This window comes from Panthera uncia, chromosome B1 (genome assembly GCF_023721935.1).
Source record: "Panthera uncia isolate 11264 chromosome B1, Puncia_PCG_1.0, whole genome shotgun sequence".
Lineage (NCBI taxonomy): Eukaryota > Metazoa > Chordata > Mammalia > Carnivora > Felidae > Panthera > Panthera uncia.
In genome coordinates, this window is record NC_064811.1 from 172,551,235 (window position 1) to 172,577,173 (window position 25,939).

Sequence of the window (25,939 nt, forward strand, 5' to 3'; positions counted from 1 at the left end):
CACCCCCAATGTTAATAGCAAAGTTTTTTCGATGAGAATAACCTCATCACCAGTACCAGGAATGAAACCCAATTGTTTTAAGATCAGTGGGGAAATTCCATTCCCCCTACCATATAACCAATTCAGGGGCAGGAACTATAACCTAGGTCTCAGTTCTCTGGTCTCCATCCTTTGTCCATAACTGTCAAATGCAAAGTGGTCCTCAAGATTCTCTTTACAATGTATAAGATGGGATGCTTTTGCTCCAGCTAGACATGAAGGAAGAAATATATCACCATGGTTGATGCGCACAGCCATCTTACAGCCATACAAGAAACTGCTCCAAAAGTAAAGCACTTTCTTGCCTTCTGCATGGAAAAAGGTCAAGCACAGGGCCAGAAAAATAGTCAGAGCTCTAACTGAACTTGCCTTCAGGCCACTGTATCTTAGGATATATCAATTAAATAAGCTAAACTTTTATCGCTAAAGCCAGTTTGACTTGGGTTTTTCATTAGTTGCAATGATAACATCCCTGTTGATGGGATGGAATAAATAAAATCTAATACTACTTCTTGAAATGATTTTTTAAAGACTATACAGAATTCCATTTTCTTTATCATAATTTGTTTAACTATTCCCTATTGATGACAGTTTACTTACAAGTTTTATCACAAATAATGGTCAATGAACACCCTTATGTGTATCTTTAGGCATTCATATTATTTCTATAGGATGGATTCCTAGACATGAAATTGCTAAGTCATGGAATACTCCTACCTCTCTGCCTGCTTTCCACCAATAAATTATTCACAACCCTGAGACAGAAGACAAGGCAAAGAAGACTACCCAGAAAGCCAGGAAAAATTCCTACAGAAGCATTATAATAAGCCTTTGGTGAAAGACTTCAAATTAACAGCTAAGAAAAGATGTCATCCATCACCTGTCACTCTTACAAGAACACTTTGGTCAAAGAACAGAAATCCGTGGGGCGCCTGGGTGGCTCAGTCGGTTAAGTGTCCGACTTCGGCTCAGGTCATGATCTCACGGTCCGTGAGTTCGAGCCCCGCGTCAGGCTCTGTGCTGACAGCTCAGAGCCTGGAGCCCGTTTCAGATTCTGTGTCTCCCTCTCTCTGACCCTCCCCCATTCATGCTCTCTCTCTGTCTCAAAAATAAATAAACGTTAAAAAAAAAAAAATTAAAAAAATTAAAAAAAAAAAGAAATCCGTGAAGGCATTGTGAGTTGACTATGAGTTGCAATATATCCATATGTAACTCAATATCTAACTTTTCAGTGTTGGGTATAGAACAAGTTGGTGATATTTGAGTTGCATGTTAATGGACCATCACCATCAGTATTATAATCATTTATATCTACATCCTACCTCTTTTCCTCTCTACTTGTCCAAGGGCTTACAATGTTTGATGCAAAATTTCCAAAGACAGTGCCTCTCAGTTTTCTCACTAGGTCTCCAATTGTCTTGCCTACACCCTGCTCTGCTCATTTGTTCCCATAGGGATGCCATGTCATTACCAATGACTGAATCCTTCCATAATCTCAATTCTAAGCATCTCTCTAATCAACATCTCCTATTTTCCAAGTTCATTCCCTTAGAAATTCAATTCAAACAATCCTTTGATCCAAGTAGGACCTATAATCCAATGGTCCTACTTTTCCACTCTCCTCACCACCAGGTAGTCCTTACTTCCTCCTTGAGCGTTTAAATTGCAAAATTATAACCACTTACTTTCATACTCCCTTAACTTCATTGTGCATCTTTGGCTTCATTATTCTCTCCTGTTAAAACTCTCACCCTGCCTGAAGAAAACAAATTCTCTGCCTACTCTATGCCTGTACCTATGCGGCTAACTGAATGCAGCAGGTGAAAAACCCAACCATGCTGACCGGTCTCACCTTAAATTTATGACCACCAAATGTCTTCCTAGCAATTCTACAACTTTTCACTTATCTATTTCCTATCCTCTCCTTCTAAGATAACTATTTCAGGGGCACCTGGGTGGCTCAGTTGGTTGAGTGTCTAACTTTGGCTCAGGTCATGATCCCATGGTTCAAGGGTTCAAGCCCTGTGTCAGGCTCTGTGCTGACAGCTTGGAGCCTGGAGCCTGCTTCAGATTCTGCCTCCGTCTCTCTCTGCCCCTTCTCACCTCACGCTGTCTCTCTCTCTCTCTCAAAAATATATAAACATTCAAAAAAAATTTTTTAAATAACTATTTCATATCATTTCCTCTCTGCTTAAACCTATCATATCTCCTCCCCCATCCTCACTTTCAGCTGACCACCTTACTTCAGATTTCACTGAAAATAAAAGCAATTAAAAAAGAACTTCCATATGTCCTTACCCTGAAATGTATTCACATAATTGTATCTATGCCCATATACTCTGCCATGATGGCTAGTTTTATTGTGTCAACTTGAATGGGCCACACTGAGCCAAGATATTTAGTTAAAATTATTCTAGGCATGTCTGTCAGGGTGTTTCTAGATGAAGTTAACATTTGCTTTTTTTTTTTTTTTTAATGTTTATTCATTTTTGAGAGACAGAGACAAAGCACCAGTGGGGGAGGGGCAGAGAGAGAGAGACACACACACAGAATACAAAGCAGGCTCCAGGCTCTGAGCCATCAGCACAGAGCCCCACATGAGGCTCGAGCCCACTGACCGTGAGATCATGACCTGAGCTGAAGTCTGATGCTAACTGATTGAGCCACCCAGGCGCCCCAACATTTCAATCAGTAGATGGAATACAACAGATTGCTCTCCCTGATGTGGGTGAGCTTCAAATCTGCTGAAGGCCTAAATGGAACAAAAAGGTTGAGTACAAAAAAATTCACTCTCTCTGCTTGACTGCAGTCAAGGTAGGTCATTAGTCTTCTCCTGCCTTTAAACTCAGACTTGGAATGAAACATATACCATCAGCTCTCCTGGTTCTCAGACCTTCAGACTTGGACTAGAACCGTACCTTCAGCTCTCCTAGGTCTCCAGCTTGCCAACTGCAGATTACATATAGATGTAGATGCATATATGTATATAGGTGGTGTATATATATATATATATATATATATAGTATCTGTATATATATGCATATAATAAAATCTGTAATAACATAATGTATACAATCATATATATGTATATATATTATAGTATAGATCTCTCACAATAAGGAATTGGGAACTTGCCCATGCTAAGGAGGCAGAGAAATCTACATGTACACATTGACATCAATATTGACATAGGTACCAGGATAGACACACATATATGCACACACATACATATATATGTATATATATAGAAACAACATATATATATGTATAGATACATATACATTTATATATCTCCTGTGAGCTATCTGTGTGCCTAAATCCAGCCCCTCCATGTGTGTACTAGATTCCATACTCTCTCATCTACTCATGGGCACTTTTCACCTCTCTCCCAAATCACCAATTTTGCTCTCTCTACTAGTCTACCAGAAAAGTCCCAAAGTCCTATCAGTATATACACATACTGCAATTTCTTCCATCTTAAAAACACAAACTTGACTCTGGGCTAACTGCTCCATTCTTTTTCTCCCCTTTATAGAAAAACTACTCAAAAGAGTCATCTACACTAGTGTCTCAATTTCTATTCCTTCCATTGTCTCTTAAACTCACTGTATCACTCCACCCCACCAAAAGAGCTCATATTAAGTTTACCAAAGACTTTCATGTTGCCAAATCCTACAGTCAATTCTCAGTCCTCATCTGGCTCAATACACCAGCCACATATAACACAATTAGTCATATCCACCTTCTTTTTTTTTTTTTTTATGAGAAGTTTGTTTGCTTGCTTGCTTGTGTATTTTGAGAGTGAGATGGAGTACAAGCAGGGTAAGGGCAGAGAGAGAGAGGGAGAGAGAGAGAAATCCAAGCAGGCTCCACAGCATTAGCACAGAGCCCAATGCGGGGTTCGAGCTCATAAACCATGAGATAATGACCTGAGCAGAAATCAACAGTTGGACACTTAACCGACTGAGCCTCCCAGGCACCCCCCACATCATCCTTCTTCAAACACTTTATTAAGCATCTGTAACAATTATTCTCCACCTGTATCAGTAAGAATCCTTCTCAGTACCTTTGCAAGTCCTTAACTCCCCAATCTCTAAACCTCATAGCATTCTAGATTCAGGTCATAGACCTTTTCATTCTCTTCTCTACATTCACTCCCTTGAAGATAACAGTCTGATGGCTTTAAAATTATCTATAGCACACTAACAACTTCCAAACTTATATAAACCACCTAGACCACTCCTATGAACTTCAATCTTGTATGTCCAATTATTTACTAAATACTTGAGTGTCTAATGGGCAAATCACAGTGGGTATGTATAAAAGTCTCCCCAAACTACTCCTTCTATAAATTACAATTCTCAGTAAATGCACCTCCATCCTTCTTCTGATTGCTCAGGCCAAAAACCTTAGTTATCCTTGACTCTTCTCCTTTCACACTTCACATCCAATCTAGCAGTAAAAATTTTACCTTCAAAATAAAGCTGAAATCCACCTTCTCTCACCACCTTCATAGCTAAAATCCTGGTTCAAGCCACATTACCTCTTATCTCCTTGTCTCTACAATCTATTCCCAAAACAGTGGCCAAAGTGATTCTGTTAAAAGATAATTCAATTTAAAGAATAATACACCATAACCAAGTGAGATTTATCACAGGAATGCAAGGGTGGTTCAACATAAGAAAATGAATCAGTGCAAATGTATCACTTCAATAGAATGAAAGAATACCACATAATCATCTCAGTTCACACACACACACACACACACACACACACACACACACACACGTAACATCTGAAAAATCCACCACTCTTTCATGATAAAAAAAGACTCAAAAAACTAATAATGAAAGGAACTTCCTCAATATGTTAAAAGGCATTTATCAAAAATCCAAAGCAGGGCACCTGGGTGGCTCAGTCAGTTAAGTGTCCTACTCTTGGTTTTGGCTAAGGGCATGATCTCAGGGTTCGTGAGTTTGAGCCTGCTTGGTATTCTTTCTCTCCCTCTCCCTCTGCTCCACCCCCCGAAATAAATAAATACACTTAAATTCACAGCTAATATATTTAGTGGTGAAAAGATTGACAGTGTGGAGCTTGCCTGGAATTCTCTCTTTCCCTCGCTCTCTGCCCCTCCCCCACTCAAACTCTCTCAAAATAAATAAACTTTAAAAAATTAAAAAAAAAAAAAAGGACAAGGCAGGGATATTCACTTTCACCACTACTATTCAACACTGTTTGGGAAATTCTGGCCAGAGAAATTAGACATAAAGAAATAATAATAATAAACATTCAAATTGGAAATGAAAAATTAAAACTATCTCTATTCACAGATGACATGATCCTACATACAAAAATCCCAAAGAATCCACAAGAAATCCACTAGATCTAATAAGAAAAGTCAGCAAAGTTGTAGGATACAAGATCAATACACAAAAAGCCGGCTGTGTTTTACACACTAGCAATGAACAATCTGAAAAAAAATTATGAAAGTAATTTCATTTATAATAGCATCTAAAAGAATAAAATAAAATACCTAATAGTAAATTTATCCAAGAAGGTGAAAAACTTGAATACTTCCAAAACACTGCTGAAAAAGATTTTAAAGATACCAATTAATGGAAAGACATCCATGTTCATGGACAGAAATGCTTAACATTGATAAGGTGCCAATGTTACCCAAAGCTAACTACAGCTTCAATGTAATATCAAGACTCCTACAGCCTTTTTTCCAGAAATGAAAAAGCCAATCCTCAAATTCTTATGGAATTTCAAGGGCCTTGAATAGCCATAACAGTCTTCAAAAAGAATAAAGTTGGAGACTCACACTCTCCAATTTCAAAACATACTACAAAACTACAGTGACCAAAATAGTGTTGTACTGGCATAAGAATAAACATATAGATCAGTGGAACAGAATTGAGCTTCCAGAAATTAATTCTTACATTTATGGCCAACTGATTTTTGACAAGGATGCCAAGTCTATTCAGTGAAAAAAGAAGTTCTTCAACAGATGATATTGAGACAGTTGGATTTCCACCTGCAAAAACAATGAACTTGGACCTCTATCTCACACCATATACAAAAATTAACTCAAAATATATTGATTCAAATATAAGAGCTACTAAGACTATAAAAAACTCTTGGAAGAAAACATAGAAGTAAATCTTCATGACTTTGGACTTGGGAACAAATTCTTAAACATGACAACAAGAGCACAAGCAACAAAAGAAAAAATAGATATACTGAACTTTATCAAAATTTAAAACTTTTATGAATAAAAGAACATTATCCAAAAGTGTAAAGACAATCCACAGAATGGGAGAAAATATCTGCAAATCATATTTCTGGTAAGTGTTTTAATAAAGAGAATATATTATGAAGATTTCATACAACGCAATAACAAAAAGATAAACAACTCAATTTAAAAATGGGCAAAGGGACTGTCATCACCCCTCATCCCAGCCTTCCTCTGTCCTACTCACCTCCCCTTTTCTCCTCATCTTTCCCCTTTCTTCCCAGCACCCTCACCCTTGGGGCTGGAAGGACTGCTCTTGGACACACGAGAGGTGTAAATGAGGCAGGAGAGGGAGGTGCTGGGTTTCTGGACAGACAAGGACTCCCTATCTCCACCCAGAGCCACCTTATCATGCTGCCCAAAGTGGGGACTGAAGCCCTGAGACTGGCTCAGTCGCATGGGGAACAGGGGCAGATGCCGGAAAACATGCAAGTGTCTCAGTTTAAAATGCTGAATTACTCCTATGATGAAGATCAAGAAGAGCTCTGTCCAGTGTGTAGCGATAAAGTGTTTGGATACCGTTATGGGCTCCTCACCTGTGAAAGCTACAAAGGGTTTTTCAAGCACAGTCCAAAATAATAAAAGGTACACATGTATAGAACACCAGAACTGCCAAATTGATAAAACACAGAGAAAGCGTTGTTCTGTCAATTTAAAAAATGTCTCTGTGTTGGAATGAAGCTAGAAGCAGTAAAGGGCCAACCAAATGCACAGGGGAAGGAATAAATCTGGGCCAATGTACAAGACAGATGGGTCTCTAAAACAGAAAAAAGCCCTCATCCGAGCCAGTGGACTTAAGCTAGAAGCCATGTCTCCCGTGATCCAAGCAATGCCCTCTGAGCTCAGAATCTCTTCTGCAATTCAGAACATGCATTTTATCTCCAAAGGCCTCCAAAGGCCTTGCCTCCTACAGACTATGACAGAAGTCCCTTTGTAACATCCTCCATTAGCATGACAATGCCACCTCATTGCAGCCCGCAAGGGTTACTTCAGTCCCCTAGCCAGGCCATCAAGTCTGAGTACCCAGACCCTGACACCAGCTCACGGGAGTCAATAACGGGTTATATTCCTCCATGGACAGTTACCAGACAAGCTCCCCAGCAAGCATCCCACATCTGATACTGCAACTCGTGAAGTGTGAACCAGATGAGCCTCAAGTCCAGGCCAAAGTCATGGCCTATTTGCAGCAAGAGCAAGCTAAAGCAAGCACAAAAAGCTGAGCACGTTTGGGTTTATGTGCAAAATGGCTGATCAAACCCTCTTCTCCACTGTTGAGTGGGCCAGAAGTAGTAACTTCTTCAGCGAACTTAAGATATGTGACCAGCTATTACGACTCTCCCTTTCAAGAGAGACCTAACTCTGTTCCTAATTAAAATATTCTTAGTGCTAAAAACACACTTTCCTTAACTTTTCTTCTTTACATGATTTACAGAGTTAGAAAAATCTTATAACCTTGACATCAGGACTATCACAGCTTTTATTATATGTGGTTCATAGTTTGGGGGAGAGGGGAATAGCATTTCATGTAAACTATAGTAAATTTGGCTGGGTTTTTTTTTTTTTTTTCTGAATAGTAGAATGTCTTTACTTATTTCCTTTAATTCAGATGGCTTATGGCTAGAAAATTTAAGTCTATGTGAACCAGCAACCTAGGGAACTTCTTAAAAACTACCAAATAAAAAGTTATAATAGTGCCAACTTAAAAGAAAAAATACCAACATTTACTTGTACTTAAACCCTAAAGAGTGAAAATGATACCACTGGTTACTAGTATCAAATAGGTCTTTACTACCTGTTTACTTTGACATTTGGTTGGTAAAGCTTTTGTTTTTGGAGCAGATTCCAACAGGATGTTTACTGTCATTGGATGGGGCTTAGGCAAATGGTGAGTGCTAGTCTACTGGGCTGGGGGTTTAGTTCTAAATATCTATGTCTATTGTTGATTTTAATAGATTGGTACATTGTAAACACAGTTCTTGTTTGTATAAGTATCTCTGTTTAACTACATAATTATTTTATTTCCTGAAACTTAATACTGAATTAATCTGGGAAAGTGAAATAGAAGTTTGGAAACTAAAAGTAGCTATCAAAGCACATTTGGTAGTCAGTGGTTTCATTCTCTGTTTTAAGAACAAAGTGAATCCTGGATTTGATTTCTCAGTGTATCTCTTACAAAATCAATTTCTCCCTTTTCCAGTCATAGGGGTAGATGTGGCTACAAAATATCTGTAGCTTCTGATCACCTAGGACTTTTGGAGGAAATTTAAAACTCTTTGAGAGAAAGACAATACAAAGCAGACTTTGAATATAAAGGATGACTGTTAAAAACCGTGCAGAGGGATCAGGGAATATGGAAGCTGTGTGCAAATGGAAAATAGTGCTTTTCACAGCAGTCTTCATTAAGCACTGTGACTTGTACAGGGAAACAAAAAAGTTACCTGAACGGATCCAACTAAGTTGATAGAATACAACCACCATGCTGTTAAGACTATTAATGTATCCAGCTCTTTACTCTCTTGTCCTTTATTGTCCCATTTAAAGATGGCTGAAGGTGGAAATAGATACTAGGCTGCAGAGGACAAGCCGAATGCATTGATTCAGCACAGTGAGGCCAGATATTTCCTGAGTATGCAATCACTTTGTGATAAAGTGTTTTCCACTAAAAACAAAAACAAATAGGGGCACCTGGGTGGCTCAGTCAGTTACCTCTTGATTTCAGCTCAGATCATGACCTCACAGTTCATGAGTTCAAGCTCTATATCAGGCTCCAGGCTGACAGTGAGGAGCCTGCTTGGGATTCTCTCTCTCTCCCTCCCTCTCTGCCCCTCCCCAACTTACACTCTGTCTGTCTCTCAAAAATAAATAAACATTAACAAATTTTTCAGTAAATAAATAAACTTTAAAAAAATAAAAATGGGCAAAAACTTGAACAGACATTGCGCCAAAGAAGATATACCAAATAGCCAATAAGCACATGAAAAAAAATGCTCAACATCATTAGTCACTAAGGAAATGCAAATCAAAACCACAATAAGATATCACTTCACTTCATCACCTAGGAATAAGAATTATATGAAAGAGGAAGAAAATTATTTAGAGAAGATATGGAGAAACTAGAAGTTTTACCACATTGCTGGTTAAATGTAAAACAGTGCTGCCAATGTGGTTGGGCAGTTAGCTCCTCAACAACTGAAACAGAATTATTACATGATCCAGCAAGTCCACTCCTAGATATATACCCAAAAGAATTGGAAACAGGAACTCGAGCAGATATTTGTAAGCCAGTGTTCACTGCAGCATTATTCACGATAGCCAAAAGTGGTAAAAAAACCAAGTGTCCATCAACAGATGAACATAAAACGGAATATAAACACACAATAAAATATTACTCCGCCATAAGTTCTTTTTTATTTTTTTAACGTTTTTTTTAAATTTTTTTATGTTTGTTTATTTTTGAGACAGAGAAACAGAGCATGAGTTGGGGAGGGGCAGAGAGAAAAGGAGGGGCAGAATCTAAAGCAGACCCCAGGCTCTGAGCTGCCAGCACAGGGTCCAACACAGGGCTTGAACCCATGAACCATGAGATCATGACCTGAGCCAAAGTCGGACGCTTAACCAACTGAGCCATCCAGGCGCCCCTAACATTTATTTTTGAGAGAGACAGACAGAATGTGAGCGGAGAAGGGGTACAGAGAGGGAGACAGAATCCAAAGCAGGCTCCAGGCTCTGAGCTGTCAGCACAGAGCCCAACACGGGGCTCAAACTCACGAACCATAGGAGAGTGACTTGAACTGAAGTTGGACGCTTAACCGACTAAGCCACCCAGGTGTGCCAAAAGAAATTAAGTTCTGATACACGGTACAACATGAATGAACCCTGAAAACATTATGCTGAATGAAATAAGCCAGATGCAAAAGCACAAATATTTTTTTAAAAAATTAAAATTAAAAAATGTTTAAGAACTCAAATATTATATGATTCCAGAATGAGCAAATTCATAGAGAGAGACTATATTAGAGGTTACCAGGGGCTAGGCAGAAGGGGCAATGGGGAATTATTGAATAATTAACCAGTTAGAACTTGGGGTGAAAAAGTTTTAAAAATAGTGGTGATGGGGGCACCTGGGTGGCTCAGTTAGTTAAGCACCAGACCTCAGCTCAGGTCATGATCTCTGGGTTCGTGCATTTGAGCCCTGTGCCAGGCTCTGCTCAGAGCCTGGAGGCCTGCTTCAGATTCAGTGTCTCCCTCTTCCTCAGCCCCTCCCCCACTTGTGCTCGCTCTCCTTTCAAAAAAATGAGTAAACATTAAAAAAAATTATTTTTAAATAGTGGTGATGGCTGTGCAACATAGTGAGTGTAATTAATGTCAATGAGCTGTCCACTTAAAAACTGTTTCAGTGGCACATTTTGTTACATATATTTTACCAGTGTTTTCTATTTTTTTTAATGTTTTATTTATTTTTTGATAGCACAAGCAGGGGAGAGGCAGAGAGAGGGGGGGGGACAGAGGATCCAAAGTAGGCTCTGCGCTGACAGGCTGTCGGGGTTCGAACCCATAAACTGTGAGCTCATGACCTGAGCCAAAGTCGGAGGCTCAAATGACTGGGCTAGGCAGGTGCCCCTTACCAGTTTTTTGTTTTTTTTTTTTAAAGATCATTCAGATGATGATGTTTCCCTGACAAAACTCTCCAATAGCTTCCCACCTCCCTCAGAATGAAAACCCAAATTTTCAAAATACCCTACCAGGCCCTACACTATCTGTCCTCAGCTCTTTCCCGTCTGACTTTATCTCCTCCACCTTCTCCCTTACTATCTCATTGTGCTTTAAACTTACTGGCCTCCTAGACTGCTCTTTGAACACGCCAAACAGGCTTCCTCAGGGCCTTTGCACTTCCCGCCCCACCCCAGCCACAGAACTAGCTTTCCTTCGGCTCTTTACTCAAAACTTACTGTTAAAGGATTTAAACTCAAGAAATCCAACTTAATTTGCTAAATTACACGTAATAGGTTATTTCCCTCGACTTTGTTATGAAAATATGGAGTGGCTCCATTTCCGCAGCAGTAAAGGCTGGATCCGAAGGGTACAATCCCAAGGGCCCAAGACAAGCAACCGGTGGCACAAGCTGAAGGTGGGAGGGAATGGGAAAGCTCACTTTTTGGCTGACAGAAGCCCTGGGAAGGCCTGCGGCATGTGGGGGCCCTTTTCCGGTATGCTCCGGAGGTGGGAAGGGGCAGGAGGTCGCGGGTTTTTTTTTTGTTTTTTTTTTTTTTTAAAGGAGTCTTCCCTTCTTTTTTTTCTTTTAACGTTTTTTTATTTATTTTTCAGACAGAGAGAGACACAGCATGAACGGGGGAGGGGCAGAGAGAGAGGGAAACACAGAATCGGAAGCAGGCTCCAGGCTCTGAGCCATCAGCCCAGAGCCCGACGCGGGGCTCGAACCCGCGGACCGCGAGATCGTGACCTGAGCCGAAGTCGGCCGCTTAACCGACTGAGCCACCCAGGCGCCCCGAGGTCGCGGGTTTTAACGCACCTCCTACACACTGCCCAGTGGCCTGCTCTTCGGGACTGAGCACGCACCCCCAATGTCTGGGAAGGCTAGAATGATACCCCAGGGTCTGGAGCTGGCTGAAACAGGGGTAGGGAGGTCACGTTACCCTGAGAAGAGCCAGTTCAACGGGTCTCCTCCTTCAGCTGGATGAATTGTGAAGCGCCACAACAGCAGGGCCTGGAAGCCAGGCATCCAGGCCGGATACCAACTCAACAGACCTTATTCCCGCGCCGCAGAGCGCACGCCTTGGCGTCACGGCGCCCACGGCACCTTATCAGCTGGGGTAGACCTATCTTCTCCACCCCTCCCTCCGAGGTCCGCCCCTCCCCCGTCCTCCATTCGTGGTGCTCTGCAGCCCTCCCATCAAGCCCAGCGGGCCAGGCGGCGCGCATGCGCAAGGACTCTCGCTACCGCTGAGCCCTCCGGGAAATGTAGTCCCTGTGCGGATGCCGGTGGGCCGCCAGAGTCCTGCATCCCGGAGGAACCTGGAGAAGTCACAACAGTCTCGCCACCTCCGTCCTCATTACCATCTTCACACCTGTCCAGTCACCTCGCACTCATAGTCCATCTCCGCGAGCCGGGCTTCGGTCAGGGCGCGCCCCGAGGAAGAGCGCGAGACCTTCTCTTCCCTTCAGCGGGCTGTGCTGGAGGAGGCGGGGTCCACGGCCCGCCCCCCGCCGCCACCCCCCCCTCCCCTCCCGGCGGGTATCGGGCCGGTGCCCGAAGAGAGGCGGCGGCCCCCGCAGCGGCCGCAGGAGGGGCGGCGGCGGCGGCGGGCGCCGCAGGCGATGCCCCTGCCCGGCTGCTCCGGCGGGGGACGGTGCGAGCGGCGGCGGCGGCGGCGGCGGGGGAGTTGGCGGGGGGCAGCGGCTGCGGCGGCTGCAGCAGAGGGGCCGAGAGCTGGCGGCGGCGGCGGTCGTGAAGGGCATCGGTAGCGGCGGTGATGGCAGTGTCGATGTGAGTGTTTACTGGCTGGGGACCCCGGGGCTGCCGAGCCTGAGGCCGGCGGCCCGGCGGCGAGCGGGAGGCCGGGGCGGCGGAGGGATGATGTGTGCGCGGTGCGGAGCCGGGAGACGCCGCCTGTCGCCGCCGACGGTCGGGCAGAGGCGGGAGCCGGGCGCTGCGGCGGCGGGCGCCGTGCACCGCGGCCCGGTGTGGGGGTCCCGGGCGGAGGCGGGGGCAGCGCAGGCCGAGGGGCGTCTGCGATTGTTCTCAACACCCCTCCCCCACCCCACCCCGTGTGTCTGTTTGTCACTTGCAGCTGAAGATGGAAAGAGCCAGGCGAAGGGGAGGCGGCGGCGGCCGCGGCCGCGGCGGCAAGAATGTAGGGGGCTCTGGCCTAAGCAAGAGTAGACTCTATCCCCAGGCCCAGCACTCCCACTACCCCCACTACGCGGCCTCAGCCACCCCTAATCAGGCTGGGGGTGCAGCCGAAATCCAGGAGCTGGCCTCCAAACGAGTGGACATCCAGAAAAAGAGGTTTTACCTAGACGTGAAGCAAAGCTCCCGGGGCCGGTTCCTAAAGATAGCTGAAGTCTGGATAGGGAGAGGCCGGCAGGACAATATCAGAAAGAGTAAACTGACTCTGTCCCTGTCTGTGGCAGCGGAGCTGAAGGACTGTCTAGGGGACTTCATCGAGCATTATGCCCACCTGGGCCTGAAAGGCCACCGACAGGAGCATGGCCACGGCAAAGAGCAAGCGTCCAGGAGGAGACAGAAACACTCGGCACCCTCCCCACCAGTCTCTGTAGGGTCCGAAGAGCACCCTCATAGTGTCCTCAAAACAGACTACATAGAGAGGGACAATAGGAAATACTATCTAGACCTAAAGGAAAATCAGCGGGGTCGCTTCCTAAGAATTAGACAAACCATGATGCGGGGGACTGGCATGATAGGTTATTTTGGTCACAGTTTGGGCCAAGAACAGACTATTGTGCTCCCAGCACAAGGAATGATCGAGTTTCGTGATGCCTTGGTTCAGCTAATTGAAGACTATGGCGAAGGGGACATAGAAGAACGAAGAGGTGGAGATGATGACCCACTTGAACTCCCAGAGGGGACTTCTTTCAGAGTGGACAATAAAAGGTTCTACTTTGATGTGGGCTCTAATAAATATGGAATTTTCCTGAAGGTAAGTGAGGTGAGGCCACCTTACCGTAATACTATTACTGTTCCATTCAAAGCTTGGACAAGGTTTGGGGAGAATTTTATCAAGTATGAAGAAGAGATGAGGAAAATTTGCAACAGCCATAAAGAAAAGAGAATGGATGGCAGAAGGGCCAGTGGTGAAGAACAAGAATGCCTCGACTAGAGTGAATTTGAACTCCATCAGGCAAAATTTTAAATCATAAAATTGGCTAAAAGTACTGATCCATAATCATTTGAAGAAGTTTTTCCTCTTTTTTGGCCCTTTGTTATTAGTAATACCTCTGGTAGTTTATACTTCAAGGAGTCTGATTCTCATGTTATACGTAGAACATTATAATTCTTATGGGAATTCCGATCTTCCCAGAGCTAAATAGTTTAGCTGCTTCAACTGCTCCAGACCATTGAAGTATGCAAATCAGCACAAAATGTGACATTCTGACCTTCTAAATACCATAACTAAGATTTACATTGCACTATGACATAATCCTGAGAAAGATACATATACTTAATATGGAAGTGTGAATTTCTATTTAACAAGTTCCCCAAAAAAGTATTCCATCCCTACTTCCTTAAAAGCTGCTAAGCTTACCTGTAGGGCAGTTACCACAGAAACAGAAATTGACTCAAGTATAATACAAATATATTTATTTATAAAAGTACATGTAGAAATATATCAGTTGTTCATTGGATAACAGTATTAAACCATACCATTAAAGAGTCAAATCTTACAACTACTACAATATTCTATAATTTCAAATTTTGTGGTAACCCTGGAGTTTATAGTTGCCATATCAAAGCCGTGGGAGAGTTTTAATTGGTTGTTCTAAACTAGTTATAACCCTATCTTTACCTCTACTTACTGTACCATATATTTTTATTGACTTTCCGAAGTTATAGGAATTACTTTTATGTCACTGTTGAGTGGGAGGCTTCATCCTATGGCTTTGCTATGGAAATCTTGGTGTTTTAGCCTTTCATGCTAATTTGAAGGTTGTGAGAGGTGGTTTTTTTTTTTTTTTTCCCCAAAATATATCGTGGACTCAAGGTGTTCTATTTTATGCTTCTTCTTTAGCACTATTTCAGAGGGGTTGGTGCACCAGTTCACTGATACAAAAATACATCTGTAATAATACATTTTAGTAGCACTTTTGCAATTGCTACCCTTAAAACCGTGTCAACACTTCCAATATAAACCTGGCTTTTACAGGTATTTTAATTCCAGAAAAACAAACAAACAAACAAACAAACAACTCTTTTTCTAAAAAGCATTTAGAATATAAATTTTCAGCCTGGGAAAATATTTTAGATTGGTTATGAACATATTTGAAAGGAAAATTCAAGCATTTTCCAAGGTGCTCTTTATGATACTTAAAAAGGTTTACTTTACACAAGACTCACCCAGTTACCTGTATTAAAAATTGCTTTCCAGGAAGTGCCACAGCAATTTTTCAACACCTAAGCAATTTTTAAACAAGTGGATATATTGTATATGTGTACCAACCCACCCTGTATTAACTGACTAGAATTTTATCTGTTGAGCTGCATTTTATTCTGATTGAAACTATTGTCTTTTATCTTGGCTTTATTCACCTCCCACACAATAAGTCCATATAATCATATTTAAGAGCCAGACACTGATTTCAACCCCCAAATATAGCTCTCATTTATGAGAGCTGGCTGCATGGATTGAGATCAGAATGTAGCTCTCCTTTTATATACCATAAGTAGTTCAAAATAATTTTAATAATTTTTTTCCTTCAGAAGTTTGTCCCCAAGTACATTTAAGTAAGGTCACTAAGAAAACGTTATGAGTTAAGAAAATAATATTACTGGCTTATCTTATTTAAAAACAAGCAATCAGTAACCCAGACATATATGCTGGTATTGGTTTTCAGATTGTATTTCACGTTTCCCCAAGTAGTATGAAGGAATCTCATTAGTTCATCATAAATGTGGACCATCTGGATTACTATGGAACAACTGAAGGTTGGAAGATAGTTGGAAATACTAGAGTTAATAGCACATGGTGGGTGTTGAGACTCTAAAAGTAGCAAGGATCTTTAAACAGTCCTAACTGTAAAATAACTATTGTAGACTTGATAAAAAGTAGCTTTTGGTATATGAAGGAGTGATGTGCACTTGAATTACTGTACTACTGATTGTTATTCCTGCCCATCATAGTGCCTATTAATAATTATCAACCTGTCAGATTTTGGCAAACTGGAGCTGTGCATGTTCCAGTATTCGAGTGTTCCTATCACTATTGCTATGACTGTATACTCTCTCTTAAAAACCTTCCCTCGTAAAATACTTATATCCATTAAGTCTAAATGATTTCTTTCTTGGTTTTTAGTCTGATAAGATTTGAGAGTGTGTGTCTATATACATACATACGTGTGTATATATACATATACACAATACATGTCAGACTTAAATATCTTTAATTCATTGTATATAAATATTAATTTTGCATTAGTTGTTTAAGTAAAGAATTAGTTACGTAGCCAAATCTTCTACATTGTATGTATACTTCAAAGTTATTACCATCTCAAAGCTATAGATTGGTAGATGCATATATACCGGCAATTGAATATACTTTAGAATCACTAAGCCTTCTGCCAGTCCTTTTGTTTCACTTTTTTATATGTATTCATTGAAAAATGAAATGATGTTACAATTTTTTGATACTTAAAATTCCCAATTATCCATTAGCCATAATCAAATAAGATCCAGTTCAAAACTCTGGTATTAAGACATGTATTGCCATGTATCTTATAAAATAAGCTACTATTTTTATCTGTGCAATATACATTTTATTTATTGTCATTTGTAACATAAATGGAGCTGCAAGTGTACATGGTATTCTTCAAAATAATAGGATCCCTGCCTTGAAGACATTAAACTCTTAAGGCAACTGGATGTTAGAAGTCAAAAAATGAACATTCAAGTTAGTAACCAAAATTACTAGTTCATTGTATAATTCTAAAACACTGATGATGTTTGCACATAACCCAAGCATAATGTGGTATAGACTCAAAACTGTAATAATATAAGCTAATAGTATGAAATTTGGAAACGGGTTCCTCATAATAGTTGGCAGTGTGCTCCTAGCAATTGAAAGCAACACTAATCTGTTGCTTAATATGCAAAAGATGCAATGTATTATAAAAGTATTAAAAGTTCTGCCACATTTTATAATTTTCCTTGTTAAAACCCCAAACTGCCATGTCCCTTAAACTTGAGTCAAACACAAGCTTATTTGCACTAAAGAGCATGGCCAAAAAGTAAACGACAGGGTGGAAAAGCTAGTTGGAACCTCTTGAAATAATTGGTTCTAATGGGAGAATTTCACATTTGTCTATTTGAAAGCTATATGGTCCAGGCAGACAATCTGTCAGTTCACTAATTTAATAATGCACTTTACCTTTTGTATATAGAAGATGTACATTTATGCCACTTGAAAGGTGGGATGTGTTTCAATAACTATGTAGTTAGAATCTGTAGGGTGATCTCTTGCATGCAGATGTTTGTGTTGGAACTGCTATAATAAGTTTCCATTAAATCAGTGTAACGGAGAAGGGTAGAAGATGCTTTTGAAACAACTCCCAATACATTTAATGAACACTTAAAGTAGAGTTCATATTTGTATTCTTAAGAACTAAAATCAATAAAAAACTACTTCTAGCCCAGATTAGTATTACAGTTGAGACTATATCTAGTTGAGACTCCCCATAATACCCTGAAAGTTAATTTTGGGAATTTGTGCAGAAAAAAAATTTTTTAGTAATTCTGTTTCATTGTTGATGTGTGTTAAAACAACTAATGAAAAGACAGTACATGATACTGTGTAAGAATTAAAGGCATGGTTGGCTGATACAGTGTCATTAAGAAAACACCCAGACTAAAGAAATAAAGTTTCAAATTAAGAAAATGCGAAGAGCCTCAGAACCATTGCTAAAATCAATATAGTATTATTTCAAAATTTGCAGAACTAACTTTCACCAACCAAAAAGGGTATTGGGAGATTTAGTGTATCCTTTCATCCTAAAAACTTCCTGAGATGTACATTTGAAAACTAGATAATTGTTGCTTAATAATAGGTTGTATGTACTTTACTAAGAAACACTGTGTACTAACAATTCATCGAGAATATGCTATATTTACTGCATTCATTTTATATATATGGATAAGAATACATTATATATAATCATCCTATCTTAATATATTCATGTATTTATATTGTAATTTTGCAAATATTTTCAGTAAAATAAACATTTATCTGAGCTGCACAATTTGAAGAGGATGAAATTGGAATACACCCTCAGACACTCATTTTTACTAAGCAGCTACCATTGAAAGCTGGTGTATGTACTATCACTCCTTTAGATTTTGTTTTATGGTTTATTTTAATATCTAAGTGATTAGGACTTAATTTGAATTTTTAAGTGGCGTTCTGAAAATAATTTTTATAAACGTGAGATTTTTTTTCCCTGCTTATTTCAAAATGTCTTTCATTGGAACTATTTATAAAATCCTATTCCAAGCTTTATGTAAGGGCTTTGCTTAGTCACCACATAGTTTGAAGTCTGTGTTTACTAAAACACCAAACATCCTTGGCAGGATAAAAATCTAAAGTAAACCACAAAGAGAAGTTAAAATTGACCCTATGCCAACAGAATAACAGAGGTGTAATACTTATCACTGCCAAGTAAGATTCTTATAGTCCTTCTGAAGTTTCCTTAAAGATTTTTTGAATTTCACAAGTAACGTGGCTAATGGCTAACCCATCACAGGAAGAAAATAAGGATATTAGTATGCTGTTGAGACAGACCATAGTCCACAGTGCTGTAGCGATGAGGTACAGGGAAAATGTGTTTTTCCCAATTTAAGGTCATGTGAAAGTTGAGTTTTTAAGTCACGCTTACTGTCACAAAGTAAAGATACCAAAACTTATGTAGGTGGATCTTGGAAAAACAATATGTGTATTAGTATATTTTCTTCTATGACGTAAAAAAAAAAAAAAAGGTTTTTTTTTCTTAATTTGACTTGTTTTTTAAAATTAAATTTATTTTGGTAGTTTTTAATCAATATTTTTGAATAGGGAAAACATGTATGGTACAAAATTTAAACGCTATGGTTAGGTAGACAGTGAAAAGTAACCGGTGTTACCGATTTCTTGCGTATCCTTCTAGAGTTACTCTGAGTATACAAGCATATGTGTCTATACATATATTCTTTATAAACATACAAAGGAAAATATATACACTGTCCTGTGTATATGTCCTGGTAGTATCAGTTTTAGATCTGTCATTTTAAATGAGTTTTTTTCCCTTTTACTTAGATACCATACTTGTACTAGTTAACATAAAACTTAATTTGAATTATATTATTACACCAAGGGAACCTCAAGGAAATTTTGAATGAATCCCATTAATATTAACTTAAGATGCAAATATGTGTATATATTAATTTAAAGTGTATAAATATTTAATTTCCCTTCGCTATCCCTAACCACCTTGCCCTTCCTGTCTTCCCCTGTTCCTTCTCTCAAAAGACTATTGGTCTTTTTCCTAAAGTAATACAGTTCAGGACTGGCAGGATATTAAACTATTTTACCAAGTGTTAGGTTAACTATGTTCTCTAATGAAAAACACTGATATTTAAAGCTTTAATAAATTATTACTTAAGTTTTACTAATTCTTTTAATATCTTATTGTTATCCAAAGACCTTGCTATTATGAGAGCAAATAAGTAATGGAACTACAATGAAAGGTTGTGCTATGACTGTTGAAATCTTTTGATTTGTTAACATGAGCTTTTATCTTTATTATGATGAGGTTATTAATGAATAATGCATTTAGCAACCTAGTCAAATCCAGTACTAAACAAAGGGGTAACACTAGTCCTGATTGTTTAAGGCATGGATTCCCCATTGAAGGACTCAGAGTCCATCAGATGTCTTTGGGGCCAGAAGGGGTACTATGATGATTTGGGGAGAGAGTAAAAACTTTGGGGCTATGAGGTTACAAGTACAACTAAACCATCTCCATTCTCTGCTGGAAGAGTATTAAACAGTAAATTGTTTGAAAATAAAGTTAGCATAATGCTTTAATAGTTTTTAAAACCCCTCCCCCCCAAAATCAAAATCAAATTCTCTTCTCATTCATATCAAACGTGTATGTTTAAAGTCATTTTTCTAATAACCACCAAGAAAAAATTATCTGAAAAATTGAAAGGCCCATGCTGGAACCTTAAAGGATATTATCTAGTTATAAATTAAATCAACCAGAGGAAAAGATCTAGTACTATTAGAAATACCTTAAAGAATATGCGGGTTGAGGAGGAATCTTTTAATAGATTAATATCTGTAAATTTTATGAAAATATTAAAAAGTTTTAAAAATTCAAGCACTGGTTTAAACATTAAAAACATATCTCCATAATTGGTGGCATAATTTCCTGTTTGTAAAATGAGAGAGTTGTTAGAAGACAGGACCCTCTTAAATATATATTTTTAAAGCATAAAGAAGTGTTTATTTTAATGATGAATAACCCATCATCCTTTACAGAATCTATAACATTGGTAAAACTCTCCAGTATTTACTTGTTCAAGCTTAAAATGGTTTATAGGTATTGCTTCTTATTTAAGGAGTGGGGTCAAAAAGAAGGTAAATTCTCCTGCAGGAACGAGTTTTGCTTAAAAAATTAAGAATTTCTCATCCTTAATCAAGGAGTTTCCCATGTTGGTGCTTTCAGGTAAATTATGTTTTCCAAACTTTACCTTCTTTCAAATATTCTTTGTGAGAAATGTCTTACCAAGGCCAGTGACATCTACCAGTAAATAAAAACTTATTCATAATGAAATTAGTGCTGCTACAGTGAAGTGAATTTGTGATGTGAATGTAAAGGAAATACTTATTAATGAAATATACATTTTCTTCTTTTCTGTTGTTGACTTTTTTCTAAGATTGTATAGGAGTTGTCTGCCCTCTCATTTCCCCCCTTTATAGTTTCTGTGTTATTCTATTCAAAGTGTTGATTGGTTTCCAGGAAATAATAGGCGTAAATAAAAGGAAAAGTAATCCCTAAGAAAAATGTTCATAGTAGTTAAAAGTTAGACTTGCTCCCAAGTGTAAGATTAGGGGAAAAAATGCTTTTGTGGGCTTTAGTCTTTATCAAAATGGTGGTATAAATCTGTTTATTTGATCCGATTAAAGACAGAATTTCTTGTGAGATACCTATATTCAGAAATCCTTAGTGTCTTATTTTTCTTGGAGTAGTATAATACATACTCTTCAAGATTTTATTTATTATTTGTTGTGGATTTGATGAGGCTGTTGCCTAGAGCTAACAAATACACAAGGAAGAGAGAAGAGAAAGGTAGTGGTTTACTATTTTGTTTGCCTATAGCAAAAGAAATCAATATAACAAAATGGAAGAAATAAGACTTCTCAAGACCAAATCCCTATTTATTTAACCTTTAAAAGATCATTTGAGAAAGATTAATAAGACCTAATTCTTCCAGTGTAAGGCCTGACTCTCAGTAAACCATTTAACTTCAGTAGGATGGCTTCCTTTTATGAAAAATGAACAAGATTGTGCTAGAAGCTAAGGTTCCCTCCTACTCTAAACTTCTAATAATATTCTGTATCAATGGAGTGTGAAAGAAAAAAACAGAATACCAGAATTGGAAAGTATAAGACAATCTGTATTAAAAACAACAAAATAATGCAGCAATCTGTGCTTATACCCAAAAGAACAGGAAGAAGTGGCAGTTTTATCACATGTATGTATCTCTTCAGCCACACAAAATGAAATTTTGTTCCTGGCCCTTCTTAAGATCAAACTGTTTACACTAACTGTACAATCATCCTATGCTTTAATTTTTTTATAGAAATACTTTTATTATCTGTATGAGGTCTTATTCTTTGGAAGCATTACTTGTTTCTACACCTTCTGTAATCATTTCTTACATTCTACATGACAAAAGAATTTTAAAAATTAACATCACACCCTGAAATGGCATTGTACCTGAAATAACCTTAAATTACGTTGCTAAGTAATACACCACGGCTATCATTTCAGGGGCCCCTGAGAATCAAATACTACCTTTGACCTCTATTTCCTTGGTCTACTGAACGTATCACGTTACAAATAATGATGTTTAACAAAGGAAATCAGGAAGGGCACTGAACTGTGAACGATATGGTTCTACTTTAGAGGACCCATAACTACTAGAGTGTGCAAAGATAAAACATCATAATGAGTCTGTTTGTTTTGTTTTTAGCCTTGAGAAACCACCAAGCTTGGTGATTGAAGGAGAAGAGAAGAACACATAAAGGGTTTTTGTCCCAGATGCTTTACTTAGGCGCCCGAATCCTCCAGTATACAGTGCCACCACTGTCAATAGATCAAATGGAAAAGAGTGACACCTTTCTCCCTAGACCTCTCCTTCTGGTGCCCATTTGTTTATCAGAGACCGTGCTTAAGAGTTACCAAAGTGTATTTTGAAGTGTGTATACACATGTGTATTTCATTAATTTCAAAAATCTCTGTGCACATAAAATTCCATTGCAGAAATGGTCCATATGATAAAGCAGCCTTTAAGCCTGGTGGTGCTTTGCAATAGCAATCTTGTTGGTCAGTTCGCAACAAATTCTGTTGAGAGTGGATTGCCTGTTGTTAGAAATTTTTTTTCTCCTCCCTCTTCTCAATATAGCAGGTACATTTTAGGTTCTTCGCTGTTTCTTCTTCAATGCTGTTTGAAAGCTAAGTGGGATATGAGAGAACGGTTTAGTTGGCAGTTATTTGCCCTTGCCGTTTTGTAGAAATTGTCCCTAGCTTCCCATTCAAACATTCTGAGCAACGATACCAAAAGATAATACATAAATGCCAAAACTACCCATAAAATAAAACAACAGAACCATTAAGATAATAATTTAGGGGATGCCTGGGTGGCTCAGTTAAGCGTCCGACTTTGGCTCAGGTCATGAGTTCACAGTTTGTGAGTTCGAGCCCCACATTGGGCTCTGTGCTGACAGCTCAGAGCCTGGAGCCTGTTTCAGATTCTGTGTGTCCCCCCCGCCCCCCCACACACACACACACACCCCGTCTGCACCTTCCCTGCTTGTGCTCTCTCTCGCTCTCACTCTCAAAAATAAACGTTAAAAAAATTTTTTAAGATAATTTAGGAATAAGGATAAGGATATGTATGTACAAGACACCTAGATATAAAAAAATTCCTTATCATTTGCTAATTTGCTTCAGAAACTGCTGTATTTTATTTCTAGGTGTTTCAGACTAGCAATGTGGTTTATACCAATGGTTGACAGTCTAGAATTTCAATAGAACAAAATAATTTGAAAGTTCAGGTGAATTTATTATGGAATTTTATCTATTGCTGTTCTCCTTAAAGGTTAAACCATGCTATAATCATATGAAAAATAGAATTTTAAAATGTCCTCCCTTCTTTTACCCCCCTGTCATAGTAAGAACACTAATTTCTCCCAATACCACCACAGCTCCTCTCCATCCTATTTATTTGTTTAGATGACAACTGAAACACAATAAAGACCGAAAAAATTGCCCTATGAAATAGATCTATAGACTCAGAAAGGACTGCTACTTAACTAATATCAATACTGTTACCGTATTTCTGTACAGGAATTTAGTATGAATAGAAACATTTCACTTGGGAAGATACGGACTGAAAAGTCAGTTATTCCAACTTTTCAGTATACACTGTATCTTCAGGAAATACTTTGACTAGCACGATTGACAAGTAATTTCAGAAACGAATGTAGCCTCTAGGAAAATTGCACCATGACCATTTTTAAAGACAAGGTGGTAACAAAAGAAAGAGGCAATCTTATTAGTATTAACAACTATTACTTATTGAATACCTACCATATATTAAACATTGCTGAACCCCTGTAACTATTCTACTTATAACAACCCTATTGTCACCATTTTTTTTATCATCACCATTTTAATATGATTTTCCGGAGATTTTCAAAACTGGTTCAGTATTTCAGAACTAATGTATTTGAACCCAAATTGACACCAAGCCAAAGACTGTGTTCATTCAATTAGGCCGAACTATCTTTAGGACTTACTCCAAAATCTAACCCCCTGACTAATATAGCACAGTCTACCCCCATGTATTACTGGTAAATCTGCCTCAGATTACTAGGAATTATTTTATCCCAAACTAATCCCCATATATGGGGCTAGTACCACCAAGAGACACTACTTATATAAGTGTTCATCTAGTTTGTTAAAGTTCAGTGCTATTAAATACAACTTATATGATCTTTATGGATTGAACCTCTAGTCTCAACCGTTTTAAATAAATGTCAATTTTGGAAAGAGATCAGATGACAATATAGATGGATGATTCCAATTTAACCCTTAAGTGCAGAGAGAAGACAAATTACTATTTACTGTGGATCTACTATTTCATTTTCATGACCCGAAATCAACTGGTCATGTTGAATTGATCTGGAAACAAGTCGTGTCAATATCAGTGAAAAGTTTTTTTGAAATTGAATTGTTTTTTGAAACTCTTTTTACCAACTTACTCTTCCTATATCACTCCACTGATTTTCGTATTTCGTTACCAAGTCTCCCCTTCTTTTCCATATCTCCAGCAGAGTAAACTGAACTGACCCTATTTACAGACACATATTTTCCTCTGTTACTCCAGGCCAGTGGTTTTCAAATTTTGGTTTGATTGAGAATCAACCAGAGGGCTTGTTAAAACAGATTGCTGGCCCCGCTTCCTGGGTTGAGTTCTGTTGGCCTGGTGTGGTGAGGAGGGGACCAAACATTTGCATTTCTGACACATTCCCAGGTAAGCTGATGCTGCTGCCGTGGGGACCACATTTTAAGAACCATAGCTGCAGGTTGATGTGATCTTACCTTAGCTGCAAAAGACAGGGAAGGAGAAATGTGGTCATAACAACTGTAAGATCTTGCTAAAAAGAAGTCTCAGTGCTACTCATTCAGCCTTGAGAAATGTACAAATCTAAAATAATATTTTTTATCAATTGACTAGACTTTGAGTAAAAATCATTTTCTTCTCTCTTTATCCTTTCATGACATTTAATAACTTTTCTTCTGATTTTTTGACAACTATCTTGAGATAACTCTGATAGGAACTAATAATTAGGAATTCTTATATGAAAAGCCTAGCATTCCAATTTATGGAGACTGAAACATGTTTTTAATTTATCAAATAACTGGTATATAAATCTTAGTAATGGAAAGTAAATAATTTCTATACTCAACAGTTACTAATACATCTGTTAGGAAATATTAAACATTAGGACTTGAAGGGACCTTAGTTTTAGTCCCTCAATTTTACATTTTGTGACATGTATCATGTAGCTCAAATGGTTCATAATTAGTAAAATAAGCCAAGTAAGTAAACAGAAAATAAAGGCTAAAGGTTAAAATGCAATTGTCTCTTAAGATATATAACCGATAAGAAATATACTAATTTCTTTTAAATGCATATATTTTCATCATCTTCCTATGTCTTATCTATGTGTGTAGGATAGAGGAACTATAGATATATACTGTAATGTATTTATGGTACTTTTAGTGGTACCCATTGATTTAAATTTAGAGAAACTTCTGGATGCTCATTGAGCATATTTGAAAACATAACCAGCATACTTAAAAATAATTTATATTGTACTTGCTAACCTGTGGACATTCTTTAATTAATGTATTGATCAAAATTAATAAAACAATATTTTATATAAGTCTATATAATTAATATCTACGATATAACCTTACTAGCTGTCATTCTAATGGATCATGCTTTATCAGAAATACCAAATCATTCATATGTAGACATTTGGCAGTTCTGCAAGTTCATTAACTTCTGTTTCCAACTACTACCCC

General features: G+C 38.6%; 2 protein-coding genes and 1 pseudogene across 6 annotated transcripts in view; 2 read left to right on the top strand and 1 right to left on the bottom strand.

Annotated features, from left to right (window-relative positions):
• Nucleotides 1-12,416, bottom strand: part of WRN (WRN RecQ like helicase) — a 153,962-nt gene extending 141,546 nt beyond the window's left edge. For all 3 annotated transcript variants that reach the window (XM_049631648.1, XM_049631645.1, XM_049631647.1), the window contains exon 1: nucleotides 11,989-12,416. The gene's annotated coding sequence lies outside the window, so the exon portion shown is untranslated. The remainder of the gene's footprint in view (nucleotides 1-11,988) is intronic.
• Nucleotides 6,677-7,896, top strand: LOC125923393 (nuclear receptor subfamily 5 group A member 2-like; annotated as a pseudogene).
• Nucleotides 12,417-12,742: 326 nt separating the features above from the next.
• The window catches only part of PURG (purine rich element binding protein G), a 39,006-nt gene continuing 25,809 nt past the window's right edge, over nucleotides 12,743-25,939 (top strand). The window contains exons 1-3 of one of the 3 annotated variants that reach the window (XM_049631653.1): nucleotides 12,743-12,839; nucleotides 13,144-14,013; nucleotides 16,257-16,258. In XM_049631653.1, coding sequence (XP_049487610.1) covers nucleotides 13,150-14,013; nucleotides 16,257-16,258 — 866 coding nt within the window. In that variant the 5' untranslated portion in view covers nucleotides 12,743-12,839; nucleotides 13,144-13,149. Of the gene's footprint in view, nucleotides 12,840-13,143; nucleotides 21,271-25,939 lie in introns of those variants that run through there. The other 2 variants (XM_049631652.1, XM_049631651.1) reach the window with 2 other exon arrangements.